Source organism: Vanellus vanellus (genome assembly GCF_965231255.1).
Source record: "Vanellus vanellus genome assembly, chromosome: 2".
Classification (NCBI taxonomy): Eukaryota; Metazoa; Chordata; class Aves; order Charadriiformes; family Charadriidae; genus Vanellus; species Vanellus vanellus.
The window spans coordinates 39,081,129-39,107,544 of NC_138906.1; the positions used below are offsets into that span (position 1 = coordinate 39,081,129).

Below are 26,416 nucleotides of genomic sequence, written 5' to 3' on the forward strand. Positions count from 1 at the left end.
TGGTGAAGTTATTCCGTGCCAAGTCTTATTTATCATTAATTGGTGGGTTCGCTTGCAGATCTTTCCTATTATTTGCTGATTATACCCCTACACATTTTATTATCTTGCCAAAATTCAAATGCTAATAATTTATTGATTTATTGTTTGTTTATAACTCTGTCTACTGCCTAAATGGACATAGTTAGAAGATTTCAAAACAGCAACAGCTCTTATGCTGACTGGGTTTCTTTCACGTTCTGCACATGGCAGTCGTCTATTTATAAACCTCCATAGGGACTCCTAAACCTTTACAGTTGGGTTCCTCCCACCACTTCAGCCCCTTTTCTCCCTTGCTTCCCCAAGGCAAGTCTTGTTTTTTTGGCATAAAGACAATGATGGTGATTGTTACATGGAGAAAATGTCCACAAGCTATGAACCGTGGGTAAGGATTTTTAATTTGTACCTCAAGCAAAATAAATTGGAAATTAGAGACATCCAGGAAAGTAAGGGTATTTTCACCATAAGGTGGGAGATCTGATCTGAGTCGCTGGTATTCTGTAGTCTCACAAAATGTGAAACCGAAAAACTGAAAACTTGCTTTATGCCAATTGTGTGCACTCTGTAGCGTGACCCATTTCCAGTACTGTCTGAAATTACTGTATTTCTAAAAGCCCCCAAAGCTGACTGTTAAATCTGAAGTACTTTGGAGTAACAGAAAGAATAGCAGAGAAGAGAAAGAAGCCAGAACAACCGAGCACGTGCCATGGCAGTTAATGAATGCTACAGTTGGATGTATAGCCTCATACATCTCTGGGGCAGTTCCATTGACTTCAATGGAATTTAAATTTTTAGCCTATTACAACGAGGCAAAGGTCTGAAGGGAGAAAAGCCTTTGCTCAGAGACTAGAAAAAACCAAACCTGTGGTCATGAAGTCGTGTGAAGTATCTGGATACTTGTTGATGTCCTGATAATATGTAAAAGTAGAGCCTTTTAAAAACCATACCGGGGAGAAAAAAGAATAAAAAAAATGCATTTTAACTGTTTCCTTATTCTAGTTTCTCTCTCACATGCTTCTCTTCAGAAGTTGCCGAGTCCATTTTTATCAAATAAATATCAGCTTCCCTGAAATGGGAGTAAACTGTGTGTGGCTCGGTCTGGTCCCTGGGAAGGGAACAGACATCGGTTTGCCACGTGAACGTACATGTCAAAGTGCAGCTCTGCCAGCCAGTCTGGGGCTGGGTGGGGAGAGACACGGGGAGAATGAACTCAGTGTTACAAACCGTCTCTTTTGAATCTCTACAACCTATTAGTCACAGCAAGCTGCCCTTATTGATTTTGGTAAGAGAGGTCACTTTTAATCCTCTAAAGTGGAGAGCACTGCGTGCACTCTCCATAGCATGACATTAAAATTGACACAGCTCTGCATCAGTTCTATGAAAATGCCCTAAACCTAGATGGATTATTGCCTCGCCTTTCAATGGATACAAGCTGCTAACCAGAGCACGCTAACCTAGATTAGGTGTAAAAGCTTTAAAATACTTGATAAGGAAAGCACAGCCAGAAGAAGCTAGAAAATATGTGACCACGCTAAAAAAGCTGCCCCTGCAGAAATAGGCCATTAGTCTTAAGAAACTTTATTTTCTCCTTTTCTAAAAATTAAAAAATCAACACAGAGGAGTTGAGATTATCATATAAAAGAACAAACAAAAGCTGACCCTACTCTATGATTACGAGGAAAGCTTTATTCTGGCTGGTGGCCCTTGCTAGTTTTGTTTATGTTCTTTAGAGAACTAAATCTTTGAATACAATTAGAATAGTCTGACTCAAATCTTAAGTGTGCTTCAAAATAAATAGCGGTGAACTCTCAGCAGTTTTCTTTTCATCTTTGTTATCCTTGCCCTGACCCGTTTTTCCTGCCTAATGATCATTTGTGGCATACTATTATTAAGAGAAATCTTCTTGATGGAAAAGCGTGCTTAATGGGGATAGGAAAATTGTTGTACGCCTGGAGAAGTATTTTTTTTTCTTTCTTTGGAATTCCAGAAAATTGCCTCTTTTGATTTTATGCTAGATTTTATTTGGAAATTTGTTTTCTGAAGGTCTTGCTGATTTTTCTGTGAGTCTCAGTAAAAATGTACAATGTAATGTTTAGGGAAATTTGTTGACTTGTCATGTAAGCCCTTGTGTTTTCCCTTTTCATTAGTTGTAGCTTGCTCCAGTATTTCTTATTAAAGGTTAGAAATTCGGTTTCTAAATAAAAGACATCTGCAAAAGGAAATGCAGTAAAAAAAGAACACATTAAGGCAGAATGTTAAACTCTCAGCTGTGTAGCCTGCAAGTGTAATGCGTGTGATGATGGAGGTGCTTGGTTTCCATGCCATAGCACCTTTCAATAAGCTAAAAGTACTCTGCAGTTGTTCGCTGAGTAGGTCTCACCCCCTTCTCAACGGAGATTAAAGTATGTGTGTGTTGGTGTGGGCAGCATGGCTTCCCCTCCTACAGTAAGAGAGATTTGCTCTTCCTCCTCTTCCTCCCTCACCTGAGGAGGGGGTGGTATTTTCTCCTATTTGTGAACTTATCAAGACACAAGGAAATTCAAAGTGGCACAGAATGGGAGCTGGCTTTTGTATTCACTGGTCTTAGTAAGAAATGGTGCAGTAGTGGCACCTGGAAGAAAAGGTAAAAGCTGTCCCATCTGTGGATTGTGTGTGCTTCTATCTGGCAGTTTATTTTTGCCCCAGTGCTACTCTTTCTTTCCCTATGAAGGGAGGAAGAAAAATGCCTATGTTGCCAGTCCCTCCTTCTTTGTATTGGAAGAATCCTCACCGATGTCTGAACACTGTATGGGATAGAGGGCAGAGAAAGGAGATGATGGGAAAGTATGGGCTGATGAAGGGAAGAAAGGAATGAAAGGAAGAAAAGTACTTTTCACTTTTACTTATATAAAGGACTTATTCCTACCCTAGGTCAGACTTGGTGGGGAAAATGGAAAGGAACATTCACATGGAAGAAGAGGAAAAGCAATGTTAATCAGACATAGAGAAAGCTGAGGGGTACCATGAGGCTGTACAAGGGAAAAATGAAAGAAAGAAAGAAAGAAAGAAAAAACAGCACTGATATGAGACAGACATTAAAAAGGCAGGTCTTTGTTTTCTGAGAATTGGGGTATTAAAATATTCCTGTGATGTACTTGTTAGCAGAATTGGATGAGCAGAGATAGAGGAATGTGAAAAGTATAATTTCCTTTTCTGTCCCCCCTCCCTCCCCAGAAAAAAAAAAAGAAAGAAAGAAAGAAATTTTGCTTCAAGGAAACTGAGTTAGTTTCTCCACATAATGTTGAACTGAGATGTCAAGGGATGTGGCCGTACACAAAAAAAGGAGAGATGGAGATGCTCAGTTGACATTGGGTATTAGAATAGTTTTTCCCTGAAAAAGAGGAAGGGAGAGTGAGCCTGGATGCTGTTGTTTCTGCTTTCAGTGGTCTTTATAAAATATTCTTTCTCTCATCACACTACTGTCTTATCTCTGAGATTTATGTGTATGTTCCTTGGGATGTATAGATCTATGTAAGGCCTGTTTCTCTAATGATAAGTAGTTATCATAGTTTTCTCCCATTTATGCTTTTTTTTTCCAATACAGTAAACTCATGCAAGTGTAAATGCCAACGTATGTGTTTCAGGAAAACCAGGAAAGCTATTAAGTGTATTACACCTCTGCACATAAGTTCTTATTTTGTGGATTATTGTTTGGCTGGAATCTTTTTCAGGTATAGTTCTCTTATCCCAATTTCTTTTCTTTGCTTCATCCATCTCAGCCAGTTAAATGTGTATATAACTGATTTTTCTGAAATGGGGCCAAAGTCCGTGTACTTCAATAGCTCTGAAACATGTGGTTAACTTCAAGCATGTGTGTAGGGGTTTGCTGAATAGAGATAGTTTGCTGAATCAGGACTTCCCAACACTAAGTTTTCAAATTGCAAACAATCCTCTATTTTAATGTATTTTAACTACTGCCTCCCATGGACTGTAGGTAACTTGTTACTTGAGTCCTGCAGGTGAAGAAAGTTGTAGTTGGTGGAACAGCAACTTAAGGGTAAAAATAATCCGATACCCTGCTGTGACAACTTTCTCCTAATAAATAACTGAATTATGCTACATGAAAGGGAATAATGATTGGAATTTCAGCTTATGATTAAAAACTTGGTTTTCTGGAGGAATAAAAAAAATCTGCTACTTTAAAAAAAGTTAATTTGTTATAGCTTTTTTTTTTCCTCTGAGATTTCTGTGCTTTCTAACAAAAAGTGGTATTAAGATGATAGTATATGCATGCCATTATTGACCAAATAAACATGAGGCACCTATCCAGTCTTGTGGATACATAAATTTGTGTGACTTCTTGAGAAAGTACTTTCAAAGAACAATAAAAATGGAAGAGGAAAAAAAACAAACCTAAACCAAAAAACATCAAAAAAAAACCCCAAACAACCAACCCTCCCCCCAAAAAAGAAAAAAAAAATAAAAAAAAATAAAAAAAGAAGAAAGAAACAAACAAAAAATCCAGTTGCCTTTCTCATTCACTTGCAGCCTTCTATGTGCGGGAATAAATGGGATAGGGCTGCCTGTCCTGTATTGTTTTGGTTTTCTCCATCCCGGATCACAGGTAGGGTGGGGTGGAACGTAGAGCAAACGCATCTGTTGGAAGGTGCAGGCATTTGGAAATAAGCAGTGAGGGAAATGTGCCTTTCAAAATACTACTTTAATATGCTATTAGTGATGGAGTGCTCAAATAGCCTTCTTGATGACAGGCGGGGAAGAAAAAAACCTTATTTTACGATTGTAGTTGATACACTTAGTACAGTGTTTTAAAACAAAGTGCTCTTCCCTTGTTTCTCTGTAAGGTGGTAAGACTTAAAAATATAATTGGGCTTTCTCCTCCTTTTTTACTACTTTTCAATCTTCGCTTCCTCACATTCCATCTTCAAACCAGCTAATCTGTATCCCCTTCTTCTTGAATTGCATTATCCTGACAACAGAGCAGTGAAAAGAGCCGAGACTGCAGGACTTCTAACAATGCCGGAGGGCCCCAGGAATAGGAATGCCCTGAAAAAAATGTGCTCCCATCCAGCTGCCCTTCATATTGTTGTCTCCCTATCCAATTTACTAGAGAATTTCCCACTGGCTCTTGGCTCGTTCCCAAATGAGAATGTAATCTTTTAAAGATTACACTGCATAATGGAGGGACAAGGAGCTCTTTATTAACCGGGATGGGGAGTCACTTGCTATTAGGGAAGGGAGAGGGATGGGCTGTAGTAGTGTTCTGTGAGCTCTGCTTTCTGCCCCTTCTTGTCTCCTCAGTGATAGGACGGCAGGTTGGGAGTGGGAAACCACTGCAGCTGCACTGTAGCAAAAGAAATAATTGAATGTAGGTTATGATTATGCCAATTACTTTTATAACATGAGGGATTATACCATAACCATTATGTTGCCAACAAGATTAAATTACTAACCTAATACCACAGCATGTTTTTCAAGAAAATAAAAAAATCTCTGCTTGTTCCAGAGTTGATGAATTCAAAGGCTATTAATACAGTGTGAAAGAGCCTAGCGGCTAAGGAACCTAACATGTTTTCTGTATGATATTGTCTGGATCAGATCCCTGTCACTTTGGCTTCCATGAAATGTGCCAGCGAGACACCCTCACCCCTTTTAGGATGTAAAGCAATGTAGTACTCTGGTAATTTTAAATGTTCTCTCTGTCTCCTGTCAAGCAGATAAGCTTCTGCCAGTTTTACTTAATAAAGAGATAATCAGAAGTTGTGCTTGCAATGGAGAAATTTTTAAAACTTCACAAAGGGACCAGATTTGCTCACGTAAACCCACTGAACTGATTGGAAAGCTTCAGCTTAAAAATATTTTTATAGTGCGCTCTTCTTTTACTATATCTTTTGAAAAGGTTGCTTAATACAGAGGATATATGTATCTTAAATGAGGTAATCTTAGGTCACCTCTAGTATGAGGTCAGTTTTGCTGAAGTTGTGAAATGTGATTTTTGCCTGCACGCGTAGCAAGGTCAGATGAGACTTTGTCATATAGATAGTACAGATATGGCCTTGTATAGACTGTTCATGATAGGAGTATAAGCTAAGTTAATTATGCAGAAAGAGCAGTTTCCTTTTGTTCATCAGCTGGAAAATGAGTAGAAAATTAAATTTTGGAGACTTCAGAAAAATATCATGTGTTGATCATTACCAGCAAATTAACTGGCTTCATGGAAGAGCCAGTTGTTCTGATTCTGAAGAGAAGTGTAGGTGAACAATATAATTCTATGAATATTTTTATTAATTTTTTACATGCTATGTGCTGACTGATATCTTAAGCAGTTGGTTTCAGTTTTGTTCTATGTACATTTAAGTCTTCTCATACTTTTGTGCCTTATGAAAATACCTCTTATCACACAAAACTATTTGATGTATTCGGAAAGACTGGACATGCATTTGCAAATCAACCTTTTCTTCCTTTTCTAGTGAAGAACTGGAGTAATGGATAACAAATTGAAGTCAAATGGGAACACGTTACTGTTGGGTTTGGCAGAATATAAAACCTCTGAATAAGGCTATGCCTTATTCTTTTTTTTTTTTTTTCTCCTTCATTCCTTCTGAGTCTTTAGTGTACAGAGGAAGAAGTGAATCTGATTTCACGGTGAATCCTTCTGTCTTGTGGATTGCAGATCTGACATGTCACATATGTTTGCCTCCATGACACGGGCTCTTTGCTTTTTGACCTTGCTATTCATTTGAGCTTGAAAGAGTGGCCTTAGGCAAAAGGTGCTCTCATTTACCTTCTGCGATAGAGAGCACTGGGTCCTATTAAGAAGTTGGTATTGAAAGTTGGTTTCATAATTTTCTTGTGGTATCTCACCAGGCTGACAAGGTTGTACCTCTATTTGCTAACTGCAAAGCATCTTTTTGTCAGGTGAGGGTATCTTTCCATTCCCTCGCTCAGTTTATATCACTTTCATATACAGGTCCTACATTCCAAGTGAAACATCCTGTATTAATCTTCTCTGAGGGCTTTGTAGGTTTGTCCCTGGTGCATTAGATCCTCACTGGTAGGAACAGTTGCACAAGCAATCAACTTGTTTTCTTATGTCTCCTCTGCCCAGGCATCTTATTAAGTCTTTGGTTGCTGCTTGCTTTTAGAAAGAAGGTGAAGAGCCAGAGGTCAGTATGGGTTTATGGCACATCTGCCAGTAGGTTGCAAAATGCTGGATCCTCATAGCGACATATGTGCCCACCAGGCAAGTGTTAACCTTTCACAGACTCTGTGGAGGGAATCATAACCCATGGAAAGGGGCTGACCAGGTGCCTGAGGGCCATACTTTGAGCTATCACAGGAGTTTCACCAGTTCTTGCTGTTCATCGGCTTTCCTGACCTCTGTGCACCATGTGCTTAAGCACCTTCTTAAAAGTCAGACCGTGGCTCAGGGCATTAACTGCAGTCTGTAGCGCAACATGATCTGCTGGAAACAGTAAAGCCAGTGATACAGATTTGTGTGGACTTCTGTGTGTGCCCTCTCACTGTTAATAGGTAATAAAACACTAGCGTTCCAGCGTGACAGGGTCTTTTTTTTTTTGGTGTGACCCTGTGTTTAACTGCCATAAAGACACAGGTGTAAAATTTTTGAAGTTATATGAGAAGTACTGTAATACCACCTAGAAATACTGGTATGTTCAGAAGCTCTTGCAGTAAAGTTTGGGTGGTTTTCTTGATGATGTTGATCCTAGAGCATAAACTGGATTGAATATATTTTTTTTTCTTTCTTTCTTTCTTTTCTACAAACATCCCAGTGGAATTATTTTTAGAGCCAATGGGAAATTTCTGTAAGACCTTCTCATAAGCCACGTTTTCGGGTTTTTCTTGTTTTCCTGCTGTCGTGTAACTTCCCTAACTGTCTTTTTAACACTTTGAAAACTTTCTGCATTTTTTCTGTCAGTTTCTATGTCAGTTGATGTTGAAATCAGTTTCAAAACCACAGCTGGAACTTTTATTTACCAAAAGATTTAGCTTTCAGTTTAGCCTGGCCCTAGACCCAACACATCTGAGTTAAAGTAGCCCAACAAGTTAGCTTCTTTTTATCTTCTCTGCCATGCGACTGGCCATGTGAATACTCTTAGTTTGTCCTAAATATTATGGATGGGAGGGAGAGAAGCATGTAAAGGTCATTACTGTGGCTTACTTGATGGACAGTAGTTTATTATAAACTGCGGTGACTCAATTGTTTTTGATACTCTGTTTATCATATCTCAACTGAAAGATGTTAGGGAAGCTTCTGATCTTTCCAGCAGTTGGAAGAGCCACATCTCATGAGATATTCTTTTTTTCGTGATACAATATGGACTGTAAACTGCTTGCATGAAGCATGCTATTTGCTACATGTCTGTAGAAGATCCCATCTTTAAGTAATACTGTAGTGCCCATAAATTCTAAATTATGAGCCTTATTTTTACATTGAATCTTTTCAGCTGGATGACTTTTTGTTGCTTTAAAGCAATATGTATTTTTGTAATACATGAGTATAACACAGAAAACGTATTGCAGTTCCTTTCGATGATTTTTTTTTTTGCTTGATATAGTGACATGGCACTAGCATCTAGCAAGCGAATACATTCCTGTGGTGTTTTCTAAAGCATATGAGAAACCATATGTTTTCATAGGAAAGCAGCTGTTACCAAGCATATGCTTTCTTAGATAGAGTGACAGTTATTAAAAGGGCAAGGTAGGACCACGGCTTGTCTTTTAAGTTGAATAAAGCTGGCAATAACTGTCGCTTTGAATGTGCAGTGGCGCTGCGTGTAGATATTGCTGTGTAGAATTGTAACTGGAAGGAGAGAGAGATTAACGTCCATAGTCTGCAGCTTGGAAGAGACAATATAAATCTCTGTCCTGCTTTGAGCTGTGAATGCCTCTGTAGGAGTTATAGTAACAGACAAATTAGCATAATGTAATTGGCTGGCAAGGTCAGCCCCTCTCCAGGAGCATTAGCAATGTTTACTGTAAGAAGAGACAGACCAAGTATTGTAGGGTAGTACGTTGTCTGTCCTTTTTGAAGACAGAATAATCATTTTGGACTCCCTACATCATAGACTCTTTACCATATCTTATTAAAATTCAGACTATCATATTTCTGCCTTAAAGCAAATAGCCTAAAAGAACAACAAAGAATATTCTTTACTATCACACAAATCTTTATTCTTTTTTTTTTTTCTTTGAACCTCATTGGGTTTGCATCTTTCTTTCTTTCTCTGTTGAATAGCTTTTCTCTGAATGCTGAACTTACATACGCATCCCTGCCAATACCTAATAAATCTTCTTGGGAGGATTAAAATTTCTGTTCTTACTACATGGGACACAATTAGTAAATCCAGACAAACTTACTAGCGTTCCTGTTTGGATCTCTTGAAAGTGTGAAACTCTGGGCAAAATTCTGGGCTGGCTGTAGCAATCCAGACTCGCTGGATTCAGCTTTGCAAACCCTTTCACAACTCTGTCAGAGATGTGAGATGGTGCCCCGCGTTTTGAAGGAGACCTTGCGTTGAGTCACAAACATCGCTGGCTTTTTAGCCTTTGATCTCAAATCTGACAATTTGTGCCAACTATTTGAAATGAGTTCAAGCATTCAGTTATGAGATATTTGGGAAATGGCTTTCAGAATATCACACATGAGTTGCATTGCCTTTTGCTATACACTAATCACCAGGAATGCTGAAGGTTATGCTATTTAGCAGCTATCTTCAGCTTAAGTCTTTAAAATACTGTGACCAGGAATTGCCACTGTAATTTTCCTAGAGAACTGGCAGACAGGCAAAAACATGCACAGAATCACCTTCAGAGCACTATCTTACTGGAAAACCTATTTCCTTGTGCGTAGACAGTGTGATCCAATGGATTTCCAAAGCACAGTCCTTTCCGTGATCTTCTGATGATGAAGAAAAACCACACAGCAATTCCTGGACTCCACAGCAGCTGTGTTTTGAGTCTTGTGTAGTAATAACTTCCAACCTAACTGTAAGTTAGGTGGGTTTAAAATGAGCAGTGTTATTATTGTGTTCAAGGGTAATATGCTCTTCTTTAATGCCGATACCCTATTAGCTAGCCGCTTTTGAGAACATGATAGTGGTGCTATTCGTGCCAGGTTGGCATTCCCGACCCTATCCTCTGTCCCTCAACTTTCAGGTATCAAATTGCTTTGGTTATAAGCATCCTACTGACACCCGCTTTGTAGGCAGAAGCTGCTCTGTGGAGAAGGGCACTCGGTGAGAGGTCTCTGTGTGCAGCTAGGTTGTTCTTCAAGGATTCATGCTTGCACTATTTTGTTCGTGGCTCAGCTGAAACTCCTGCTTTCCATTGCCTGAATTATGTTTTGCCTCCCTGTCTAAAGTTGTCCCTCTGGCTGGATCACACCATTACAGGAGGGCCAATTGTTTATTACTTAGGAAAATGCATATTGTGGCTCCTCAGGTGGAGTGAGACCTCACCAAGGCATTTCAGAAGCGTGTGGTACTCTAAAGGAACAGTATGTAATTTCCCCAGGATGGCTCCACACCGCATTTAATTAGCGTGACTGGAAGCGTGTACATCTGGATGATTGTCTGGTAGCATTATCAAATATAGTGCAGCTTGTTTGTTGTTCTCTCCATTTACTCCAGTCAGAAAAGAAGCTGAGCCATGTGTCCTGCTTTTACAATTGAGCATTCACCCCCTCCACCACCGCCGCCATGTAACTTCCGTAAGGTTTTTAGCCTGACTCTTCTAAAATGACTTGTGACTTTTAGTGCCCAGATTTGGATGTACACCCAGGAATGCTTTAATTGGATCCAATTTTCTGCAGACGACAAGCTCTCTTTCTCTGAAGAATAGATCCTGCAATGCTGTCTGGACTTAAGCACACAGTCTTTCTTTGCTTTTACTAATTTACATGTCCTTCTGTGCTTTCCTGTTTTTAGTCACCAAAAACCTGTTCCTTTGTTCTACTGTTCTTCTTAATGGTATTCATCATATAAATCTTTTCTTTATTGGTTTAAACATCTTGGTTATGATCTCCTGTCATTTCTGTGAAGTTGAAATTCAAATGCATGCTACTCTAAAGTTCCGGGGAGTTGTTCTCTTACCAAAAAACCCCTTCTGCTCTGTCATTGCTATATTATTGCCTTCCTAGCTGTGTTTCCTACCGCGTTGTCTCTAAAAGCTATTCACTTCTTGTCACTTCCAAGCACTCTGTGGTTGTTGAAGATCCTCATACTGTTTTAGATGTAAGGCAGAAGAATGTGAAGTCATTTGCTCAAAGTCATGCAGTAAATCTGTAGTAGAGTGAGGAAAAGGATGGCTATGCCTGGTGTACCTGACCTGCAGAACACCTTTGGACTCCAAGGAGTTACATTTCTGATCTCTTCTGCTGTCCCAGTCCTGGGAAGCTATGTGTCCTAACTCCAAACCAGCTTGCTTATTTGGTTTATTTCCTGTTAACAGTAGCTCTTCTTTCGGCAATCCCCAGCAAGCTGTGCTTTCAGACCAAAGTTGCATGCCTTCATCAATGGACGGCCAACTCTGTTTTTTGCAGGGCGACCACTATTGGTTTCTCTTTCTGCCAAGCATGTTTGTTCTCCTAGTATTGTTAGTGTTTTTTCCCTGTTGCTGCAGAAGGTAACTGCTGAAATGAAGGCAGAGAGGGACAAGGGTGTGCTTCTTCTTAACCAAACTGCAGAATGTCAGAAGCATCTTTGAGGATTTAGAGAAGACTTTCTTGTAATACCTGTTTGTCTGTAGCCCTTGCTGTATTCACTGGAAATGAACTTTTCTTAGCTAGAAGTGTATTTAACTTTTTTTTGCCTTCTATGTACACTGTCTGATTGCTTTCCTAAACCCTAATGTTTTAAACTCTTATGGCTACGAAGATCATTAATTTTGTCTGAATGCTTCCAACTGATGAACCTAATTCTCTAAGTTCTTTCAGTCCAAGATCTAGACTGAACTAGCTCCCCTCTCCCAAAACATCAGTGTAAAATTGATTGAAACAATCGTGGATGCTGCAAAACTGCATGCTTGCCTTTGTGATTACTTCCCAGGAGATACAGTGAATTAATTTGATCCCAGCTTGATGCTTTGGTGTTCCTTGTATGATTTTCACTAATCAAAACTATTTCCTACCGGTTCACTTGTCAACCCATTCCACTGGTTAGACCTGTGATTGCTTGTATGTAGCAAATGGTCTGTCTGGATGCTTTTTGAGACCACCATTGGCCTTGACTCCTGGACCTTTCCCAGCATTTGGTTTTAGTCCCCATGTAGTGCTAGCCAGTCTGGCCCTACATAGCTGCCACAGTGGGTTTGGGGTTAAAAGAATATTTAGGAGATGCATTTTATTACCGGGGTAGCAGCATTTCCACTTGACTTCTTAGCAGAAAAGTTAAGCCTGCGGGTTTTCTGCTTGAAACTGCCTGAATGGAAAATCACTGGCTGTTTTGTTGCTACCATCCTTGCTTTCCTTTACCAAATGCTGTGTCTAAAAATGTTCTGGTCATTGAATGCAGTCAAGCAGCCATTGCTGTAACTCATGCATGATGCCAATAACTTATGCCAGTGAAATCAATGATGAGGATTTCAAAGAAGCTTTAAATAAAATATAACAAATTTAAATGCCAAAGTGCTGTCTCTGTGAATTTGCTATTAACAGATTATAAATGGTTTGCATAACGTTGAAAAGCCTAGTGCCTTCAGTTAGCGGTATCAAAGGCTTGTTTAAAGCAATTCCTGGAGGATTGCCGCCTCCCCCCCCCCCCCCCCCCCCCCCCCCCCCCCGCCCCCTCCAGCTTTCTGTTTCACGATGGATAAAAAAACAACTCTGTACAATAAAGAAAGGAAGGCCAGGTTTTCAACTACCCTCTGACTGGCCTCCAGATCTGGCAGCAGCTTTTGGATGTCTAATTGCTTGTCCTGCAAAAGTTGACATGCACCTATTTTGAGAAGGTTCTTTGAGTACCACTTTGTACATGCTTTTTGCCTGATTTGCAGAAATGAAATGATAGTGCTGGAAAAACCTCAGAGTAGAGCTTATAGTGTTTTTTAATTTTTTTAAAATTATTTTTTATTTAAAATTTCCTGGTTTTCTGAATTCATATTTCAGTATTAGATGCAGAGAAACAGTGCAAAATAGTGGCTAAGACACTGGACTTGGAAAAAAGGCCCCTTGCATTGAGTCCTGATTTTTGGCTACAAAAATCACTTACTTTCTCTCTTTCTTCCTTCCTCTTTCCTTGCTTTGTTTCTGGACTCTAAGGCTTATGGGCAAGTGTAGTCCATCAATGTGTCTATACAGATTTCAGCACAATAAGGCCTTGATTTCAACTGAGGCCTCTAGGAATTACACCTAGTGAGTATACTAGTGAATCTCTTTTCTTCCTTTTCAGGTTTCTTACTAGCCCTTCTCCATTTGCAATTCATGGCAAACTCCCTTGTTTACAGCAATCTAATGGGACCGTAATTGGGTCCCCAAGATAACATTACAGATATAAGCTGTTTTTTCCTTAGACAAAGCTCTATGGAGAATGTATTTTCTTATAAACATGCTTTTTATAAAAGGGTTTGTTGTTTTGTGTTTATTGGTGTTCCATCTGCTCTAGAGAATACATTTGAGAAAAACTAGCTCCAGCATGGCATATAATGTTTCATTAGCAGGCATAACCTTGTTTATTTGCTTTTTAAAATTGTATTTAGAAAAGGAAATCAGTTTGCACCATTGACATGCTGCCAGGTTCCTGTTTATAAATGTCACAATAGGCAACTTGGAAGAAACGAAATAGTCGGTTTATGGCTTTTGCATCAAGTATGACAGAAGTGGGTAGAGCCAGGCAAGCAGTTGTGCTTCCCCTCTTTTGCAGCCTCCCAATTAGGAGGACGTAGTGTGGTGTTAGCAGTGCAAAACACCCTGAGTGACCCGAACTGGGCTGTGCACATTTAGTGTTACATATGTTTATTTGAACAGAAGCAGCTCTTTGTGCTATGTTGCTTAAATGGCTATCTTGGGCAAGTGATTGTATATGAAACAAGCAACCCTGAGGAAAATAGGAGATATCTGTAGGGAACTTCAAGACATAAGCATGCAATCTGATGTCATCTTTTCCCATAGAGAAGCTATTTCCTTTCAAACTCTGGTGAGACCGGTCTTTCAAAATTTCCTTCTCGTTTAAAATACGTTCATTGCATTTCCTTTATATCACTTTTTTTCCCGTCCCCTAGTAAATGGTTTATCGTGGGTACATCTGGTACGCACCATATATTATTTACTGTGTATGTAAAGAAGGCTTCATATGTCAAAAGCATAGTCTGGACAGGCATGCTGAAAAGGGCACGAGGAGGGTAGTGGGGGAAGAGGGGAGGGAATCGTGGAAGACAAGGGTCATCTTTCAGTATTCATTTCTACTGGTAATTAGAGGGCACCACTGAATGTCTGTAATTAGATCATGTCACAAAAATTAAGATAAAAGACCAAAAATTCTAAATCTCCTGCATTTGGTTCGTAATATCGGAGGAGTCAGAATATTTCCTCAAACCAGCAGCCAAAGTGGAGGACAGGCAGGGAGGCTTAACTTGCCCCTGGAAGAAGTTTGTGTGCACTATCCTCTGAAGGTGTGAGGAAGAGACCAGAGGAGGTGACCATGCACTCCGGGTACCCGAGGGGCAGAGGCTGAGTGGAGGCATGTCAAAGGTCGGCCCGCAGCACGAGCTGTGTTGCGGAGATTTTGTGCAGGGCTCTCGCCCTTCAGGCAGCGGCCGTAAGAGGATTAGTAGTGCTTAAATGGGCCCTTCGGACTTCAAGTTATGGTGGTGACTGCTGCAGCCTTGAGATGGCTTAAACTTGGCTTAGCACTTCATATGTCTGTCCTGTGCCTTGTGCCACGCTCCTTAGCAGCACCATGTAGTTTGCCAGAGATTAGCAGACTTGAGGTTTCATATGCATCACTCAGTGTATCTCAGAAAGTCTTTCTGATAACATAGTAACAGCTATTGAAAGAAAACAAGATAAAAAGATTATCTATGAGGTTGTTGGTTTTGGTTTTTTTTTGCTTGTGCCTCTTCAGGAGCAGCCAGCACGTCTAGTTTTAAGAATAATTTATCCGAACATAAAACAAAAAAGAAGTTTTCCTGCATGTTCCAGCATAGATATTTGGGGTAAAATTCTACAAAGCTCCTGCCAGCCCCAGTACACAAGTCTGATCTATTTATTAACAGTGATTGTTCACTAAGACTTCAAAAGACTGAAGACGTTTTGAAAAAAGGACTTGGGCTACTGATGTCTGTAGATACCTTTAGGAATGTTATCTTTTTTTGTCAAGAAATTCTAGTCACGGTGCTCTGAAGCCAGTATTTGGGTGACAGTTAAACTCTGGTCTGTGAACTGCTGGTGGTCTCAAAGCTGTGGTGAGGCATCTGCAGCTGGTCTGTGGAACCATCTTGCCTTAATTACACAATTTATGATAAGAGCACAAAGTGCTCTGTGAGAAATTCAGAGGGTTGACAGAGGTCTGTGATCCAAAAAATTGGAAATCAGTGGCCAAGACCGATAAGTACAGATTTAAAGCTTTATGATTTCAGTGAGAGCAATGTTTCCCTTCTTCCCCCATCTGCCTATCATTACTTGTCATTTTTGAGTAAGGAGTTTAATTTTTCTTTACATTTTTTACCCCTAAGGAGATCAGGTTGATAAGATTTGACTGAGCAGTGGTGCCCAGGGTTCAAGAAGTCAGATATACTCATACCTCTCATGGCCTTTGAGTTTCCAGCACTGTGTGGAGAGCTCACTGTGTCCAGTTCAGGGGTAGACTTTAGATGGGGCTTGGGGTCAGGGGAGAGTCCTTCTGCATTCTGGGATATATCATACCTGCTGTTTTTTGTTTTTTTTTTTAATGTGCCATTTTTATCAAGTAGCTGTTAGAGTGAGCATTTGCCTTTCTTTGAAATGTTTTGAGGAATAGATCCTTTAGCATCAGTTCTGTATTTTTATGTGTCAGCCTCGTTCAGTGACTTCATACGTCTTGCTAAGTAAGGGAGCTAAATCTTAGCAGTCTGCAATAAGATCTTCCTAGTGCTTTGTCTCTATGTTTAATGTCACTACACAGCATTTTCCAGCAGTTCTTTTGTGTCCTTTTTTTCTGCTTTAGTGCTTTTTCTCATTCAAGCTATACAGATGTTACAGTTTAAAAAAAGAAAAAGTATTGCATTTCAGTCTCCAAGTTTACGCTCTTCCATCTCTTGCATAATGGAACTTTTTCCTTTTTCCTTTTTTCTTCTTTTTTTTTTTTTAAACTTAAATCTTCATAATAGACTAATAGACTTTCTTTTTCCTGTAGTCCTTCAACTGCATTACTAATCTGATCCATTTTTTATCTTCGTTTTTCTTCCCTAGTTCCTCTGCTATGTCTGCTGGCCTTAGGTGGACAGCAAGCTTACTTAATTCTGTGCTTATGGCAGTTTAGATATTGCACACTAGTAAGAGCTGAAACAGTTGTGTTGGGCTGGTGTGAGGGTGTTTTCCTTACACATTGATCTGAATAATGAGAAAATAAACGAGTTGGTGCTGTTTCTGGGATTATTTGATAACTTTTGTTTTGAGATTTATTTTTTTTCTGTTGGGAGAGAATTCATAGAGGCTCAGTAATTTTGATTGAGATTGTACATGATTAAAATAATTTTGAATTCTGCCATTATTTGCCACATTTAGTCTATAATTTTCTTTATGACAATGTCTTCCAGCTTTCTAAGCCAGCAGGTTCTTTGGTTGTGTAAGCAGCATGTGCAATGCGTGAGTGAGTCACTGGTGGCTTCCACTCATGTATCTATTTTATATTGTGAAGTTATGATCTCCATAATCAGGCAAGATGCTGCTGCATACTTCTTAAAAGTGCACGTGTAGGTGCCATTTAAATGTGTATCTTGGTTGCCCTGAATGATGTGCCTGTTGAGCCTTCTGGAAGATTTTAGGTTAGAAATACATGTTTTCTTTCCCCATAAATTGTAAAATGCCTGAAAGTGGGACAGCTTAGAATATTTATCCTTCTTAAAAATATATTAATTGAGAGGCCAGGCTATATAAATTTGAAAATATTGCTGTGTATTTGATTTCTGTCTTTAATTTTTTTTAAGTTAATACCTTTTCTCTTGAATTATTTGAAAAATATTTAGAGTTGCTGTTTGGGAAAATACAGTTAAATGATTTTTTTGCAGAAAACAAAAAAATGCAAAAAAGTGCCTTGTCTTCATTTAGATGAACTGGATTTTTCTCTCATTTTTTAATGGCAAATACCTTCTGACTTTAGAATTTATATAATAGTCTGCAAAATATATTTATGCACAAATGGTTAGAGGTGACAGCTCTATTGATCTAAAAGCTTACTCTGAACAATCCTGAATGAGTCTTCAGTTTGTATAAAACTGGTATTTGCAGTTTTCATTAAACCTCACAGTTAAAAAAGGATAGTAGGAAAATATAAGCTGGCTTTGGTTCAGAAAGTAGCTCTTATAGTTTAAAACTGCAAACAAACTCTGAAACTCAGAGTATTGCAATGGATTGTAATGGATGGATCCATCTTCATCCTTTGCCTTCAGTAGATGAAGATGTGTGATACAGGTGGTGCCGTGTGACACGGATGGGTGTTTGTCTGGAAGAACCGGGGCTTAGTGGAAATGGTGACTGCCTGGAGACACGGGGTGTATTTCGCCTGTGTCTGCGGAGCCGTCATTTCTTTGCTGTGCTTGCCAACAGGGTGTGTGTTCTTGTGGAGTGATGTGTAATCCTCTCCACCAGAACATGGAAGCATGACTTCAAGAAGTTTTTAGCTTTTAGAAAAAAAGAAGCGTGTTGCCTATCCAAAGTTAAATGGTTGCATGTGGGAGAAAAATGCTCAAATGTTTTCTTCAAAGTCTGAAGCTAAAACGGGGAATACACTGTAACTGGGGAGTAGTCAAGCTGATGATGATCTGTTCCCTTTCCTCTGGCAGCTGGAAAGTTGAGAATGAGCATGTTGATTTAAAAGGGGATTGTGGATATGGCTTGTTGTTTTTTGTTTTATTTATTTGAATGTTAAAAGCTGCTGGAGAGTACAGTATGAGCACATGGGCAAGGGGAGCATTTCTATAAAAGCTCCTCAGTGTTACAATCCTAGTTTCTGCTTCAGTGGGAGTGACTGGGAACTTTGGTGAGGATGAAACTTAGCCCTAGAGGAAATAAATTCCTCTTAATTTATTGGATCTTAATTAAGATCCATTAAATGAATGTTAAGGGCAGGGGATGTCTTTCATGTCTCTACAGCTCCTGGCATGCAGGTGGCCTCTTCCCCGCGTGAACATTTAGGTTCAGTTTAATAAAGTGGATAATAATAATAAGCTCATATGCCCCGTTCTAATGCTGAAGGACAGTTGTGAAGATCTCTGAGAAAGGACTGAGTGTGTGTCATACTCTTTCAGAGAGTATGGACAGGACTTGGGAGTGTTAAAAGCAGGGGGAGAGTTCTGTCTGCATCATCGCTCCTGTTGACCTAGTCTCTGAGTTGGATTGCTGGGACTCCCCACCGATCAATTGATCTTAACCATTGGTTTAAGAGCTGGAGGAGAATGAAAAGGGAAGTCAAAGTGAGATGTTCATCATGGATCCCTGGTGGAAGAGCAGGCAGAACTCCTTAAAAGTAAAGCTGGAATCAACCTAGCCAAATAACAATTCAACTATAAAGTGGAGGTCTCTGTTTTGGACAATGTTGCTGAATTTGTCCTGTTTCTATATGGGCCCGAAGTTGAGTCTGCAAGGAGCTCATTAATATCCTGTCCAGATCCATTCAGAATCAGGTGCAGAGCTCAACACAGCAAAGCCATTTTAGGAGTTCTGAAGACCGTCTGCATCACACATGCAACGAGCCCAGTCTTGCTGTGCTGGTGATACAGAGTCATTCTGCATGTCATGATGCACATGACTAGATCAGATAGGCTTAGTGTCAGATCTGTTGCGCATTACCTTCCTGCCATCTTTCAAAGCACACGCATTGTCATTTAAGTATGAACTTGCTTGAACTTCTCCGTAAATTCACAAGCACCTCACTGATGTAAATTATTCTGATATTGCCAAATCCTTTTCTTATGAATGTGAGAGTCATGCTGAGTTTGACATTTTGTTGGGAAATCTTAAGCCTTCTCTTGGCAGCGTAGTATAAAGGTATAGTTCCTGCCCAACAGCAGTGCTTGCATTACTGAGAAGAATGGACATCTGGACACATGGACAGGTTTTCATTATGTTTTTGCTTTCCATGCATCACATATTCAGCCTGCTTTCTGAAAAGATACAGTTTGTTGGAAATTGTTAAAACTTTGAAACGATTTAACAAGTTTATGCATGTAAACTAGCAATTACAATGTCTTACGTGCAAACAAAATTTTTCATACCCATCATAATTCATACCATTTGTACCTTAGAGAGACCTGGAATTATAGGAGAAAAGGGAAATAGAAGGAGAAGAAAATGGAAATACTGAATCTAGGAGCACAGGAATCTGATAATAAACCTTTATGTTCTGCCCTGCCATGTTACAACAAAATCCAGTCAAAATCTGGGCAAGTGCTGGGATACTGCTTATGTAAAGCTCATCATGGATTTACATCCTGTCCCGTCCCAGGCCTCGTGGACTCATGGCACTATCCATGTTTCCTTTAAAGATCCTCCCATGTAGCTGATCAGTGTTATGTAGCTCTTGGAAATCTGTGGTCCAGAGACTGTAATCTAGAGAAGGGCTTTCTGAATCCTGGGCAGTTTCATGCCAATGCTCTGGCTTGGTGCAGACAACCCTCCGTGGAAGACAGGCAGGTGTGTGGAGGCAGAAGATCTGTGCTGGCAGTGGCAAGGGGCAGTTGTGCAGCACTGAAGAGTAAACTCATTGTGGGTGCCTGATGGCTTTCTTCTTTGTTGCTCCCCTGGGGACCCAGAGGTACAAGTACTGCATACCTGTCTTGCAATTTAATATTGCTCTAATATTTGCTCTAATAAACATACTACTGAAAGCAAACGGGCAATACAGAAATACACGGAAGGATTCAGAAACTGTTGAGGTGGTGTAAAGGACAAATTAAACGAGGGTGAACTTTGAAACTAGTGAATATGACATATTGATAGGTTTTAATTGAAACACACATACTTAATATAAAGCAGAAGCTTTAGGAAGTGACAGTGCTAAAAGATTTGCTTGCAGATGGATAGATATTAGACGTGGTTTTGCAAAATCTTGTAATGATCAAAAAAGTGAGTTCAGGAGTGCAGTTTTGCATCCTGAACTAGACTTGGCTCTATATATATCTTGACTTATTTATTTTTAAAACAGAACAGTTTTTCATCAGAAAACACAAATCCATTGAAGAAGTGATATTTTAATAGGAATGTGGTAGATGAGGGAGCTCTTTTGGGAAAGATTCCATACATCTAAGGTTAATCTCTCTTATTACCTGATGGTCATGACATACTACTGGGCTATGAAAAATTACAGTTAAAGTCCTTGGTCTGGCTTCCTCGTGCAATCCATGCTCTGAAGTGAATACTGGAGCTGCTGGACCTGATTCATACCGTGTAAATTATTTACTGGACGAGGAACTTGGAGCTAGTGTAACCATGCAACTGTAGGCAGCACCTCTGCTTTTTTATACGTTTATGAAGACTGGAACAATGCCTGTAAAAGAAAGAGATCCCTATGTCCACACTAGCCTGGGGAATCACCTGAAATATATAAGAATTGGGAGATAGGGGGATGACAGCTAAGGCCTTCAGTGTGGGTCCTCTAATTATTGGCTCCTTTTCCATGAGGAATGTAATCTAAAGGGTTTATTCTTGTTTTGGTTCAGAACGCAATCTTTCTTTTAGGTCTGGGATTCAGTATGTTGTCTGCCTCTCCTGTCCTCCACATTTGATCAGAGCTCTGAGTTTCCTTTCTCACCAGCTTTATCTGTTGTTATTTTGTGGGTTTTATGTGTCTCCTCGACAAAGTGGCTCACAAATCGGAATTTTGAATGACATTTAACTTTAGTTTTCAATCCTGAGTATTGCAGTGGTCAGGAAGATGCTTTGTGTGAGTCTTGGTGGCAGAGTGAGCGTGTAAAGGTGTTGTTTTTCCTCCCTTTTCCTCAGCCTAGTATGAGGTGACAATGGAAAGTGTCTTTTCCTCTTACTGCTAACAATCCACATGTTGATGTCTGATAGGAAAAATAATGCTGTCAAGGTTACTGTATTTTTCATATGTATACACTGTGGGTTATCTCTGGCTTGAGAGTTCTGTTTGTTTTTAAATGCGGGCCAAGTCAAACCCTGCGGTTTAGCAGCAGTGTGTATTGTGTGTGCAGGCATAACTGGAGAGAAATTTTATTCCATGGCTCCTTCCGTAATAGTATCCTGGTCTCTCACAGCTTGTTCACTCTGTGGATATGAGTTATCTGTGAACTTTTTTTTTTGTTAAAGAACTTTTTAAGGGCTCCAAGTTACCTGAAGCAAAGGTTATATATGTGCAAATACAGTGCTATTATTCTCGGCTTCTGGGATATTATTGTGCTACAAAATATATGAAGGCTAACAGAAATGGCTGTTTCGTGACGTACCATGTACTGTTTGTTACTTTGGGACTATAAAACTTGATTTGCTTGTCAGTCTAAGCAGACCTAGTACACAGTAAACAACCTATGTAGTAAATCAAGGTGCCATGCACTCACCACAGAAGTCATTTTCAAACAAAATATATATATCGTGTTCAGTTAGGAGAATATGTGCTAAATATCCCCATTATAAATCACAAATCAGAATCGCAGAAGAGTGATTAGTCAACTTGCGGTTATTTTTCCATTTATATTACCCTGTAAAAGTAAATAGTTATTTTTCATTTCTTTATCGTTGTTAGTTACAACAAGATCCATTGACTTGGGATTCACCAGGAACCAGTAACTTTTCATATTGTCGATACGCTCAGATTTCTAATTGTATTCCTATAGAGAACAGAAAACCAAGATAAGACATTTATTTATTTTTCATTTTCCTCCACCACCTCCCATTTTCCTTCTTTTCACAGAATATCTCCATGCATAACACAGTTGGAGGAGCAATGGCAGGACCTGGATCTCACCAGCTGACAAATACAAGGATGCCAAACCACGACACCAGCGTTGTGATTCAACAAGCCATGCCATCTCCGCAGTCCAGTTCGGTCATTACGCAAGCACCTTCCACAAATCGACAGATTGGGTGAGTCCATTTCCATTTTCTCATTTCTCCAGTTCTCTGGCTCCAGCAGCTGCATGTAGGACCAGATGTTGTCCTCATGGTTCTTAAGGTTCAGCTGCATGCAGGACCAGATGTTGTCCTCGTGGTTCTTGAGGTTACAGAGTTTGCACTTGATCCTGCCAGCATGTGGCAAGGACCCCTTCAACACGTGTTGCGGTCTGTGGGGAAATGGCCAGGTTACTACATCTACTCCAGACCTGGCACTTTGGTTCAAAAGAGGCAGAGTGCTGTACTTGCGGGGAAGTCCTGCTTTCTTCATCCATTTGTTTGTTTGTTTGTTTTTCAAATCTGCTTACATTGAAAGTTCATGTTGTTTCTATAACTGCTCTGGGAAGAAAGATGGAGTATTTCCCATCCTTTCGCTTCCTTCAACAGGAATTCTGGGTGCTCAGTGGGACTGGGCTATTTCCTATGCACTCTGTTTAACTGAGGAATTCTAGAAGACAAAATAAAAAGACCACCAAGATAAATGGAATTTGGCACAGAGACCTCTCTGAACAGTTGCACGATTTGTGATGGCAGATCCACATTTATTCCCATAGATTGACAGTATGGATGCTTATTGTATTGGCTTGAATTCTAGTTGTGTGCTCACGTTTGGAGAACTGTGTGAACAAAACCACCTGTGTTTTGTACAGTCAGTTACTTCCAGCAAACGTGAGGTCCTTATAAGTCACAATAACTTGTTTTTAATTATAGAGAAGCTGCCTGATGGTTTGAGGGTACAGTTTTTTGTCACACAACTCTAAGATTTTGGGGGGGTTTATGCATGAAAACATATGGATAAAAAGATAAATCAGTGGACTGAGAATGAAGCAGCAGTCTAGATTCATTATCTGTCATTTGTAATTTGGTCACATCTATTATATGACAAGTGCAAAAGCAGTCTCTGTCCCCAGCCATTGTCGAAATAATTGATGAGCAACTTGCAGTCTCTTCAGAGTAAAACCAAAAAGTTAAATCCTGGCACTGAAAACTCAAAATCCAGTTATTCTTGAGTTTTCTTTAAATATCCCTGATGGCCGGGGCAGGACATAGACCACAGGGTCTCTGTCTCCCAGTGCTGTGGTGGCAGGGCTGGTCCTTCGCACTGACTTCTCCATAAGGGTTATCCAGCCACGCACAGGACACAGGTTCCCTCCATTGCCCCAGTTTGGTGCTTCAGGCAAAGTTCCTCTAATTTGTTTTTTACTACGGCTTCAGGATTTGATTCTTAATAACATGGGTCAGGTAAACATATTTGATAGATGTGCCTTTGTATATGTTACATATTGACAAAGCACAGTGCTCACTGAGATTTCATGTGCAGTACCTTTTTGCTGTGAATCCAAGAAAGTTGTTGTCTTATATATGTTCCATTCTGTTCAAAGACAGAGCACTGGGAGAGACAGAGGGAGGAAGAAACAGTTCCTTTTTCGGTTTTAGAAAGAAAAACAGCTAATGCCATTATTCGGGTTAAGGATGATTAAGCTCCTGTTCAAATTGTGACTTAATAGGTCTAGTGGTAATTATGATCCTAATTAAAAATAATAAAAAAAAAAACAAAACAAAACAACTTTTAATACTCAATGGTGAGGTGTTTTATATGGGACTGTACTTGGCTTCCAAACAATTGTTTCTATATAATGAGCAAAAAAATGCATGTGGTTTTGCAAGACCCTGTCAGTCAGGTTTTAGGTTTGCGTTGGTTTGGGGCCATGGTGATTAGAATCTCCAAAGTCGGAGGGGTTGAGGATAAAAAGGCCTGTTTCCTAGTCAGTGGTGAGCGTCTCGTTTGGGAAACTTTGTCATGACATATCTTAATTCTCCCCTGTGATTGAATCATACAAACGTTTCCTATGTCTGAGTGTAAAGCTGCTCTATTGGGAGGCAATTGTCAGCATTTTAGTCTCTGTGTGAGTTGGTGTGTGAATGAGACTTATGGTGTGACCTCCAGCATACTCTGTTCCCCATTCTTCCCTCTTCCTAGGAGGTTTTGTTTTTTGTTCATGGTGTGTCCTAGGAGATAATTGCTGCATTTTGGACTTCATCTACTTGCCAATGTGTTGAGCATCCTTGTTGTTTGTCTTCTTTTCCTTCAGTCTTTTCCCTGTGGTGCCTGTTTTATTTATTCAAGGAACATATCTTGTCATTTCCATTTATCTTCATCTTACCCTAAATGTGCTAAGAATTATATCCAAGACTCATTCACGAGGAACACAGACTGGACAATGGTTTCAATATTAGGCAACTGACGAAAAATCCAGATGGATTCAGAAAATGTTGGAGTTCTGCAAAGTTTGGTGGTTTTAGTTTGGCCTTACAAAGTTGAGATGGTTCAGCTTTTTAACAAGCACACATTCTGAGGTGCTCAAATCAGTGGGTTTGGGTTGGGTTCCCCCTTGTTTTAAAACATCTGAAGCTGCCCCAAAGGATAGATGAGTCCTTACCATGGAGAATTGTGCCAGGGAATATGCCTTTTAATGAGCAATAAAACCAGCAGAGAGCAACTGGGCAAAACTCTCATTGAGCTAGTTCTGTAAGAGCAGGATCAAGCCCTAAAGGTTATATAGAACCATCTTGTAGCAATATTCTGATTTTTATCACAACCACAAATATTTTAGTGTCAGACTACGGCCAAGCCACCTGCAAATGTTTGTGATGGCCTTACTCCAATGAAAACAGGGAACAGCAATGAAAGTCTTCATTTAGACCCTGCTCATAGGCTGTGCTCCAGTAACAGAGAATGGGACCCACCTGTGCCCGCACACAGCTTGTTTCATGGTGAGGAGTGGGCGAGTTCACAGCAGCTGAGGTTCCCGAGGGATGTAATTTTTCCCTACTTTCTTCTCTCCTCCTCTCTTTCCTCCCTCTCCCTCCGTGTCTCTCTTTTTTTTTTTTTTTTTTTTTTTTATATCCCTTCCTCTGGCTCTGGGGGCTTGCATATAAAATGAGCTATTGATACAAGGCATGGGAAAACATGATAGAATGAGCGTTGTTGGGCAAGTCTTACTGGCACGGTGTATATACACACATTGTTTCAGGTATTAAGCTTCAGCTACTACTGAACAGGCATCCAGCCAGATTATTCAGAAAAAGGGAAGAACATGAAGGTTAATAACTCGAAAAATAAGACAGGGTGCAGTCCCACTTTCCTCCCACCGTGTACCTGGTTGAGAACAAACAGCAACATTATCGTTACAGCAAACTGGCAGGTTGGTATAAAGGTCCCAGATAGTATTTACGTGGTGAGGCAGTCTCTAACCTCCTTGCCATCCCTCCTCCCTCCCCCCCAAGCCTTTAGCATGTGGGAGGAATGCTGTAACTAGTAACTACTTGTGCTGATGAAAAATCAGTTGAGGAACACTTAGCAGTGAAGGGTGTCTTTGGCTGATTAATAGCACATCATTTGGAGATAAGATACATGGAGGAAAAGCAGTAAGGCATATGGAGGAAGGGGAGGAAAAATGATATAAGACATACATTTGTCAAAGGTATAGAAAGGCAGATAAGCTGAATCAGCTCAAGATATGGGACTCTCAACTAGACTGCACAATAGCAGTGTTTATCTTTTTTTTTAAATAACCACATTTTTTTCAGTGACTGAGTATTCAGCAACATGTGTGAAAATTATGGTCAAACAAATTGGTCACAACACAGTACACTGGTTGCTTTATCTGGGTACATCTTTTGCTAGGTAAGATGTCTCTTTCAGACCAGCAAAGGCTGTAGGTGGCTGCAGCCTAACAGCTCAGCTTTCCCGGAGAAAGTAACCTGCTGCTGTTTTTCAAGCTAGTAGCAGACTTGACTAGTAATTATGCCAGCTTGAAACTCACTGGTACAGCTCTGTAGCTGAAAGGGAACACGGGAGGATTCGGGGCTCTCACAGATCCAGCAAGTTGTTAACACTGTACTAAATGGAGAGAGATGCGAGTCCAGTTTCAGTGAACTCAGGCTCCAAAGTGGACATAGAGCAGTAACCATGTGATGTAGATTATCTGTTTTCAAAGCGTTGTAGAGCATTTTAATCAAGATAAGATGGTTTTCTGGCACAGCATCAGAAGGGAGAAATTGCAACCACATTTGGTGAAACGCAAGCAGGTAGGAGAA

The 26,416-nt window shown here is 40.0% G+C and overlaps 1 protein-coding gene across 1 annotated transcript in view; it reads left to right on the plus strand.

Annotated features, from left to right (window-relative positions):
- The window catches only part of CREB5 (cAMP responsive element binding protein 5), a gene marked incomplete at its 5' end in the record, with an annotated part of 252,444 nt that overhangs the window by 60,870 nt on the left and 165,158 nt on the right, over positions 1 to 26,416 (plus strand). The window contains one exon of the mRNA XM_082479114.1: positions 22,116 to 22,288. Within this exon, the coding sequence (XP_082335240.1) occupies positions 22,116 to 22,288 (173 nt within the window). The remainder of the gene's footprint in view (positions 1 to 22,115; positions 22,289 to 26,416) is intronic.